General features: G+C 37.1%; 3 protein-coding genes across 3 annotated transcripts in view; 2 read left to right on the top strand and 1 right to left on the bottom strand.

Moving 5' to 3' along the window:
• Positions 1 to 329: 329 nt before the first annotated feature.
• On the top strand, positions 330 to 659 carry LOC121738646 (cytochrome c oxidase assembly factor 3, mitochondrial). Its single transcript, XM_042130846.1, has one exon. The coding sequence runs from the start codon at positions 396 to 398 to the stop codon at positions 657 to 659; it is 264 nt and encodes an 87-aa protein (XP_041986780.1). The 5' UTR covers positions 330 to 395.
• LOC121738645 (dimethyladenosine transferase 1, mitochondrial) lies at positions 659 to 1,731 on the top strand. The gene has a single exon (XM_042130845.1). The coding sequence runs from the start codon at positions 659 to 661 to the stop codon at positions 1,673 to 1,675; it is 1,017 nt and encodes a 338-aa protein (XP_041986779.1). The 3' UTR covers positions 1,676 to 1,731.
• Positions 1,729 to 10,353, bottom strand: part of LOC121738644 (tRNA dimethylallyltransferase) — a 285,733-nt gene continuing 277,108 nt past the window's right edge. Inside the window, exons 5-7 of the mRNA XM_042130844.1 lie at positions 5,585 to 5,700; positions 3,004 to 3,214; positions 1,729 to 2,091 (exon numbers count right to left, since the gene is read on the bottom strand). Coding sequence (XP_041986778.1) covers positions 1,744 to 2,091; positions 3,004 to 3,214; positions 5,585 to 5,700 — 675 coding nt within the window. The 3' untranslated portion in view covers positions 1,729 to 1,743. The remainder of the gene's footprint in view (positions 2,092 to 3,003; positions 3,215 to 5,584; positions 5,701 to 10,353) is intronic.

Genomic DNA, 10,353 nt, shown 5'->3' with positions numbered 1-10,353 from the left:
TGAGATCTAGTAACCCTGACGTCAATACCTGTCAGCGTTAGCGCTCTCCATTGGCAATTGAAACTAAGTACATATGACGTAAAATAGGATCAATGAAATATGATAATGTAATATGCAGATATGATCAAATGATCATATATATTGGATCCTATATATGTTCATAGAAATGATCCAATATAAATGATAATGTAATACCCCCCTAAGGTTCGTTGTTCTTTGCCGCACGGTTAAAATCGACCCGTGTAAATCCACCATAATAGCCTATGAACACGGCTATACATAATAGATATAATCTGTGGACTTTGGGCACAGATTAACTTTGGGTCTCAGCTATCACTGTCAAACGGTATTGCATAAAATTTTGAGGTTATAAAAAAATATTTTTGTAGTTCGTGATGGCCGACAAAAATTTTAAGCCGAAAATAAGCACAGGAGAAAAGGATCCAGTGTTGAAAAAAGCCGAGCTCGATTACATGAAGATAATCGAGGAGAAGAATCGTGAACGCGTACAAAAGTTGCAAAACATTTCTCGTAGGAACAGAATAACTGGTCTAGCGATCGGCGCTGGAGTGTTTAGTATTTACATGTACTCTATCTTGGCTGTAAAGCAGGAGACATTCTTGGACGACTTCGACGAGCCAGCAAAAATACAGCAATAATGGCTGCGGCACACAAAATTTCACAAATAAGATTGCCTCCTCTGCCGAGCATTAAGGATGTTATAAAACTGTACAAACTGCGCGCTTTGCGGGAACTCTCTCAAAATTTTCTTATGGAACCCCGATTGCTGGATAAAATAGTTCGAGCGGCGGGACACATCGAGAACCATGTGGTCTGTGAGGTGGGTCCGGGCCCCGGGGGCATTACCCGGTCTATCATCAAACAAGCCCCCCGCAAACTCGTGCTAGTGGAGAAAGACCCACGTTTTATACCCTCCTTAGAGCTGCTGGCAGACGCTTGCAAAGACAGAGTTGATGTCGACATCATAACAGGAGATATACTCAAAACAGACTTGGCTCATTTTATTCCATCAGATACTAAGACTGATTGGTCTGATCCACCACCACCAATCAACCTCATAGGAAATCTGCCGTTCAGCGTATCAACCATACTAATAATAAGGTGGCTGGAGAAAATTTCCAGACAAGAGGGTCCATGGGCACTCGGACGGGCTCGGATGACTTTAACATTTCAAAAGGAGGTTGCAGAACGAATGTGTGCTCCGATGTTGGACAAGCAGAGATGCAGGCTGTCCGTCATGTGTCAAAACTGGTGTCGGGTTAATTATAAGTTTGATATACCAGGAGCAGCCTTCCTTCCCAAGCCAGAAGTAGATGTTGGAGTTGTTACATTAACTCCATTGAAGAAACCAGTCATAGACTTACCATTTAAGCTCGTAGAGAAAGTTATTCGGCAAATATTTTCGATGAGGCAAAAGTATTCTATTCGAGGAGCACAAACATTATTCCCACAAGAAGTAAGACAGGAAATGGCTTTAAAAATGTACAAATTGGCGGAAATAGATCCTGTTACTAGACCTTTCCAAATTGCTAATTCAGAGTTTAGGCGATTGTGTGAGGCTTACAATGAAATAATTAAACAGTATCCCGAGTTTGAAAACTATGATTATAGAGCACCAAAAAACAAAGGAGTTGAAATTGAAAACACTATTTAAAAATATTATTTTACTGTATATATTAGTTAAATTAGTATCAATAAAACACAATGTAGAAATGGTTGTTTTTATTTACTTTCAAAGTCTTTGGTATTTTCTAATTTCTCTTCAATTTCAGGCTGTTTCACTTCTTTTGCTGCCAAAGCCATCTTTTTCTTTAAAACCTTTTTATGTTTATTTGAATTTAAATGTATTGCATATATATCATCACCTACAAATAACCTTTCACAAACCTGACAGTAGTTTGAGGAATGGCTGTTACAACTTTTCTTTTCTTCTGAAATATTAGATACTAGAGGTTTGTATTGGCAAGGACTATCTAAAAGGTAATTTTCTACTATTTCTATGGCTTTATTTTTAACTTTTTCTTCCCACTCTGAAATATATGTCGTGTCCAGCTCAAATATGGGTGGAACCTGCAAAATAAATGTCATGTACTTAGACCATATCATATTATATTATTGTGTATGTCTAATGTCTATTACTTCTTTATGCTATACCTAAACCAATTATATAAGCAGTCGCGGGGAACGCAATACTAACCTAATATTGTGAAATCAACAATCGAGCTAAGTAGTAAGCTGCATTAATGTTAAAAGTGCAAAGTGACATCTATGTTTTGCATATAATAAACGTCATGCACTTCATACTAATGTAGCCTACTCATTACTAGATGGCAGGTATACAATAAAACTTCTGTTACAGATACTCGACAGCAGATGGCGTTTTACTGCCGTAGTTAGAGTATTTGTAGTAAACTCAGCTAGAGGGCGCATCGTCGTTTGCCTACGTTTACAAAAATGGACAAGTCAGACGTGATATTTTTTAAGCCTAAGCTGTGACTTTTAATCGGTTGTTACAATGGGCATTGTCCAAAAAAAATCACATGTACTTTTTATATTTTTTTTCGTTAAAATAGGGTATTTTAATAATAAAAATTAAATAATTTTGAAATTCATTGGCTAGTTTTTTCTCAATAAATTTTGAAAGTTTCGTTCTGACGTCATCATCGGACCTCTGCATAGTTTTTAAATTTCCTTTCAATCTTATTTATAACATTGGCTGGTTCGTCAAATGCAAGTTCTCATTATGTGAAAGCTGATACGAGAAGCTTACCAAAAGTTCGAAACGTAATGTTGGTCGAATTTATTGCTAATTTAACGCCATTGAAGGTCAAACAAAGGTTAAACGTATTTGTTCAAAAATATAAGTAACTAATGGATATTTTTTTCGTGTATATGCAGAAAAACAATCACTGACCTTATTCCTCGAAATGTTTTTGTAATGAGCAAAATTAAAAAAAATGGACAATCTCCATTACAATTTACCTCTCTTTTGGGATGTTCCAGAAATCTGGAGCGCACCATTTTGTTTTGCCGTCGCGCGTACCGCCTGGTCGCCATTTTCATGTTGTCTATGCCCTCCTCTAAGAGCTTTCTACCCTCCTCACTATTCCTTTTCTCTTCGGGCAACATTAAATATTCGTGAAATTCTTTGAAACCGAGCGTTTGGAAAATACCCTTTGTGTAATCTGGTGGCCTGGAAAAATATAATTTTATTATTTTAAGCTGCGTATAAATAAGGCTGAACGTGATAGAGTTTTTCTATTTTAATAATATTATATTCTGCGTAGATATATAAAGTGCAAACATGGCAGCGGTTATGTGGCTTGGGTTACACGGAATAATATATAATATGAACACTTTCTTTTTGGTAAAGTTTACTTCAAGCCACGTTTGACTGTGAAGCAAAAATAAAACAACTTTTAAGTTTTAAGGCTTTTTTGCGGCTTATTATTTTTGTCACTTTTCTACACAACAGAGGTACTTATAACAACGTTATTTATGTACTTAATAATTAATTCTCATTTATTATTATAGAACCAATACGAAGGGAATTTTCAGTGCTTACTATGATTTATATAATTAATGATAGTCGGACTAACCCGGACTATCATAGTCCGGGTTCCGTGGAACAATTTTTTTTATTACTATCAAGCAAAATTTTTGTGAGTAGCTTCATTTTGATGAGAGGAACAATTTTATTTGCGAAAAATCTTGGAAGTGGTAGCTAAAAGAGAGCTGAGAGCGAAAGGATTTAAGTAATACTTTTATTTGATGGTCCTAAAATTTGGATTGTTCTATTTGTAGGACAATGTTACACTTAAATTATGTAACTATTAACCTACCAATATAGAAAAAATCGGCTGGTTAGGGTTCCGTTTTAGGGTTCTGTAATCAACAAAACTTGGTTGACTCTAAAACGGAATCCTCAACAGCTGAGTTTTGTATATTAGTAAGTTAATAGTTACATAATTTAAGAGTAACATTGTCCTACAAATAGAACAATCCATATTTTAGGATCATTAAATCAAAGTATTAAATCCTTTCTATCTCTGTTAGCTACTTTCAAGATTTTTAGTTGTTAGTTTACTTTCAAGATTTTTCGCATTAATAAAATTGTTGTTCGTTATATCAAAATAAAGCTATTCACAAAAAATTGGCTTCAAAGTAATTAAAAAAAATATTCTACGGAACCCGCTCTATGACCATTCCACTGACCACCACAAATTAAAGCTTTTAATTACAGTGGTTTGCAATGCCTAGCTATATTTCTAATTTATTGTTATTGGTTTTAAAAGGAAACTTATAATTCAATAACTTTAGCGTTTACAATGCGCAATGGTCGTTACTCGATACTCGTTGACAATAAGAGTTGCAGAAGTGCAATAAAAAAATATAAAAAAAAAACAAGGCGGCCGTGCGCAATCCTCGCATCTGCATTGCGGTTGTCTATGGTTTCAAGTTTCCCTGGCGTATGCTGCAAAGTAGACCGTATGCTGGGCGCGAAATTATACCGATCTAGGTTTTATATTTTATTGCGGATTTTGTTTTGTTTTATTGGACAGAAGAAGATTTTATATTTAAAATACAATTTCATATTAATTATTACACATCTGTAATAGTCAAGTTCCCTAAAACAATTTTTTTTTGCTTGACGAACAACATTCTTATCTGCGAAAAATCTTGAAAGTGATAGAAAGTATAATTTCATACTTTGATTTGATGGTCCTAAATTCTAAAATATTGATTGTTCTAGGTATTTGTAGGACAATGTTAATCTTAAATTATTTCACTATTAAGGTTGGGTTGCACCAACTTACTTATCTTTGGTCAAAGTCGCCAAAAATGGACGCCATATTTAACCATAACCGACCATAACTTTAATCACGCCTCTGGTGCAACCCTAACCTATCAATATACAAAATAATATCAGCTGGTTAGGGTTCCGTAGTCAACAAGGAGTCAAGTTCTGGAATGAGCATCTTAATTATAATAAATATAAGTATAAAAAACAACAAAAACGATCAAGGATGAAGTAACATTAGTCGAAGTATACAAAGTGTCACCTTTCGCGCCACCACTGGTGACCACAGACCCTGTCACACCACTGACATTCCATCAAACACAACAACTTAATCCTTTCACTATAGTACCCAGATTCTTCTATTTCAATGCAACATTAATGCAGCTTCGTCCCTTGTCTGTTTCTTTCAATATTTTTCCCATAAAAAAACTTGGTATTCTACTCATCAATCTCCAAGCGTGGCAGCCGGCTGCCGCATAACAATTGAAAATTTATTGTGTCTGTCATTATTAAAACCGCTTTTACAGCTAAGATTAGACTTAATAATCTCAAGATTATTATTAGATAATATTTAATTTTAGATGGTACTTAGGTACCGCACTTAATATGTGTGGCGTATCAACTGAGTGCGAATGTTAAATGAAACGGTACTCATCAGCCAAGATTGATATTGAGTAGGAGATTAGGACCGGTGTATTTATATGGGGATTAGCATCGGACCATTTGGTAACAGTGGTAATCGCTTACCACCAAGCTACTCACGTTCCGTCCGTGATCCTCTGTCTGTTGTGTCTGTCGTGGAAGTTCAGCAGCTCGTCTATCAGACCCTGTCTGAGCATCTCGTCCACTCTGGCGTTTAGGCGTTCGTCGTGTATTTTCTGAAAAAACAAACAAACCATTATTTCATCGACAGGACTTTTATGTCGATGATAGTCGATACGGTATCTGAAGTACGAGATAAAATTATTTTAAACAGAAGTTACATTTGCAAAAACATTATTAGAATTTCCATCTAGTTTAGATCTTATCATCGTCAGTTCATCAAGCAATCAATCAATCAATTTTTATTCCAAGTTGGAATAAACTAACTCTTTATGAACGTCGAAACTATAGTGGTGCTTACGACCGGTTCGGGAATAACCCCGCGAGAAGAACCGGCGCAAGAAACTCTAACGGGGCATCTCTCGTTAAGAGGAGTCCACACCGCCGTTTTTCCATACAAACGCTGTCCCTGTTTCCTCCCTGGATAATGCCGGTAGAGTTATGATTTTTTTCCTGAATATCTATGTTTTCTTTTTTTTCATAATTTTATTATTAAAAAGGATAAGAACGTCCAAAAACCCAAAAAAATGGCAAGATTTTCCTCTGTCTTCTAACACCCAGAAAACAAAGCTGGCTAAAATATACAAAAAAAAAAAAACATAGGAACACAGATCAAGCCTTGCTTTAATTCTTAATAAGAAAAGTACTTAAATCGGTTAAGTTTTGGAGAAGGAATTAGCGGACAACGAATCGAAGATTTTCTGTTCTTTTATTAGAACTTTTATCGTATTGTCTCTATCGCGCTCTGCGGTGGGAGACTTGAGATTGGTGAGACAGCAATAGATTTTCAAATACCTATTTTCAATTTCTCTCGCCCCTGGTGTATCCTCTTAATATCATTGATGCGTTTGAATTATGAAAATACAATTTAATAATAGGAAACATGCATCATAAATCATAATCGTAGCATCGCTAATCGCTATATCAATATTGGATTACAAAAGTAGAATAAGCGTACAGGTTTCACTTCGCATAGCAAAACATTTTTGTTAAGTCGGGAACTTATTTTTACACTAACGCACGTAAGTACTCAGAGGACAGAGATATTTTAATGATGATTAAACTTCATTAATGTGATGAGTTTGACAGATAATGTATATGGGGCTTATGCCAAAATCTTAATTTAATCTCAACATATAAAAATAAGTCGAGTTTTCCTTCCTGACGCTATAACTCCAGAACGCACGAACCGATTTCCACAATTTTACATTCGTTGGAAGGGTCTCGGGCTCCGTGAGGTCTATAGAAAAAAAAGCTTCAAGAGAAAAGCAGGAAAACAGGGAAAATCATTTATGTCAAAACAACGTTTACCGGGCCAGCTAGTTATAGTATAAATCAATGATAATACGAGTAATATATAAATAATATATAAGTATTTTGTCTTTGAGTGCGTCAGTAAACGTAGGTAAGTAGGTAAGTAGATGCTACAGAGTACAGACCTACAGTACAGCTGAGGATTCCTCTAAATATCCTATTTCTAGGGCATTCTGGGATTCCTAGGTATATCAGATAAGCTCCGGTCACGACTGTATATTATTAACTGGTGTTCAGCTCAATCATTACAATAGCTGATCGTATCGCGAAACGTGAGTTATTAAAACTTCTACGTTGATGATTCTATAGAAGCAGTAAGCTTATATTTTGGTAATCCATACTAATACTTAATATAAATAAGAAAATGTGTCTGTCTGTCTCTGTTACGGGTTACCTCTTCACGCCCATACTTTAGTCCCAGGAAAGGAGTGCATAGGTTTTTTTTATCCCGGAAAAATGTACGGGTCGTACCCGTGGCTCCGTCGTCGGAGAGAGGGCGCACCGCCAAGTTTTAGTGGCTAGGGCTTTTTTCGAGCGAGTCCCACATATCCGCGTCAGGATCTCCTCATCCCCCGCGGAATGCGTAAATGCATTTCTTAGCGTTATAAAAAAAAAGGTGTCATCTAGTAATTTGCATATTACACAATAAAAATTTTAATTAAACTTATAAGACTAGCCGACTGTAGTCTGTACCTATTCACTTTTAAACTTTTCAAAAGATTTGGCCTTGATCAAAAAGTTTGAAAGGATAAAAAAATACACAGTCGAATATAGAACCTTCTTCTATTTTGGAATTTGGTTTTTTAAAGAAACAATAACTTGAGTACATCGAAAATAGCATTTTAGTTTAGTTTCGAGAAATCTACAGGATGTCATAAAACTAAGTGATAATTAATACATAATATTACTTTCGGGTGTGTATACCCCCTATATAGATTTCGCCGTGAAAGTAGCAGCGATGAAAGAGTAACTTTTTATTTTTACGTCTTTTGTGTGGAAAATTCATGACGCTCGGGCTTGCACAAATCATAAATAATCGGCCAAGTGCGAGTCGGACTCGCGCACGTAAGGTTCCATACCGTTATAGAGCAAAAATAGGCCAAAAATTGTGTATTTTGTATGGGAGCCTTTGAAATTTTTATTTTATTAAAATATTATTATTAATTATTAAAGTGCACATATAACTAAGGATTTTGTGAAAATTTCAAGTGCCAACCTGTTGTCATTATTGATACCGAGCAAAAAATGTTTGAAAAGTCACGTTTGTTGTATGGGAGCCCCCTTAAATATTTAATTTATTTTGTTTTTAGTATTTGTTGTTATAGCGGCAACAGAAATACATAATATTATGTACAAATTTCAACTCTCTAGCTATTACCGTTCTTGAGTTACAGCCTGGAGACAGACGGACAGACATCGAAGTCTCAGTAATAGGGTCCCGTTTTTACCCTTTGGGTACGGAACCCTAAAAAATCAGCGCTGCTACTTTCACAGTGAACTCTAGAGGGAACCCCTAAAGTAATATTATGAACTTGTCTATCCTCTTTGTTGAAGATAACGATAATAACGATGATGATGATGCACAAGTGACGTCACAATTGCACTACGTACAGGCATGTGCAGTGGAGGTCGGATCCGCGCGTGACCCCGATGACATAACCGCCGTAGGGTTACCGTGGGATTCGTATTCCAATCATTGTAATTTGAATGTTTCTATGTATGAATGCATTATGATAGATGACAAGTTATACTCACATGCAAAGGCGAAAGAAGTGTGCGGTTTCCCAGCAATAAACAATAAGACATTTCTAGATTTTTCCCAAAATTCCCTATTCATGGACTTCTTTCAGGCGTTGTCGGGAAATCGATAAAATGTGAATATACATGATTGTCTCGTTTATATATTCTTAATAACTTCTCTGTACATATTGATAATATACTTACAAGGAATCGTCATATCAGCCTATATTCCGTATTCGTCCACTGCTGGACATAGGTCTCTCTCAATGAACGCCAAGATGACCGATCTCCTGCTACTCGCATCCAACATGGACCCGCAACTAAACGGAGATCGTCGTCCCACCTAGTTGGAGGTCGACCTACCAGGCGCGGTCGCAGCCTGAAATTTTGGGGGGGGTCACTCACTAGTCACTACACTAATATATATTTTTTTATCTGCGCACACGGACGGTTCTGGGTTGAAAGCTGTCTAAGGTCGGACTCAGTGGTGGTTACCGCTAACCACCACTGCGTCCGACCTCAGACAGCTAGAAATTTCCTTTTATTATTTGGCAAGCTTTTGAGATTGTTCAATTTGACCTTAGATTTTGAGGGGAGTCATGTCCCCTGTGACCCCCCGCTTCGGACCGCGCCTTTGACCTACACCCCGATTTCCCAGCCTTGGTCTACATTCCAGAGTAAATTTACTCCAGCGATCATCTGTTCTTCGCGCTACGTGGTCAGCACAGTTCCACTTCAGTGTACTGATTCTCTGCACTATGTCGGTGATTTTAGTTCTTGACGAATTGTTTCATTTCGAAGCTTATCCGCCAAAGAGACTCCGAGCATAGCGCGCTCCATAGCACACTGAGACCAATCCTTTTTGTTTTGGTCACCCTAAATTATACTGGCACAGGCCGCACAGGGCACTGCTGTTTGACAAAATATGTCAAATGTGTCCCAACTTCTCAATACAAACAATGGAAATCTTCATGATACCAGTTCGGATGATCGGAACGATCTATCGAAACGGCAGGCCGCCGTGCAGTCCGCCGGCTTATGTAGGATTGTGAATGGTGTCGCAGGCGGCAGGCCTGCATGGCGGCCGGCGTGTGACACCATTCACAATCCTACATAAGCCGGCGGACGGCACGGCGGTCTGCAATGCAGGATAGTGAATGGGCCACTTTAAATTTTAGGAACCGTCTAAGCACAGCCTTTAATCGATATTAAAATCATGATTGGTGAGAAACGCGAGATGAATTCAAAATGGAAGCAATTATGAGAGTATTGAACCTAGGCATTAAAATTCTAGATCAAACCTAGGTTCATAGATCTATCGAAGGCTCATCCAGTAACCTTGAAGCACTAAAACGTCTATCAGTTAATCTAGCTCACTTCTAACTTATGCTATTAGGGTTCCGTACCCAAAAATGGGACTCTTAGGCTGGATTTATATGCGTCCGCGCGAACGCGCGGTTTGGCCGCTGCACCGCGAGATCATAATATTTAAATCGAGCCTGATAATATTTTTGACAATATTTTTTATAGTCGGAAAAAAACTAGTCGAATTGCCTTTTAAAGTTCAAAAGTCAATACGAAATATAGTTTTCAATCTTAGGTCAAGGTCTAAGCCAATGTCTAAGCGATAACTTCCAATAACCACAAAATTATAT

This window comes from Aricia agestis, chromosome Z, assembly GCF_905147365.1.
Source record: "Aricia agestis chromosome Z, ilAriAges1.1, whole genome shotgun sequence".
NCBI classification, from domain to species: Eukaryota; Metazoa; Arthropoda; class Insecta; order Lepidoptera; family Lycaenidae; genus Aricia; species Aricia agestis.
The sequence above is the reverse complement of the archived record's forward strand: the minus strand, read 5'-3'. Positions and strand labels throughout refer to the sequence as shown.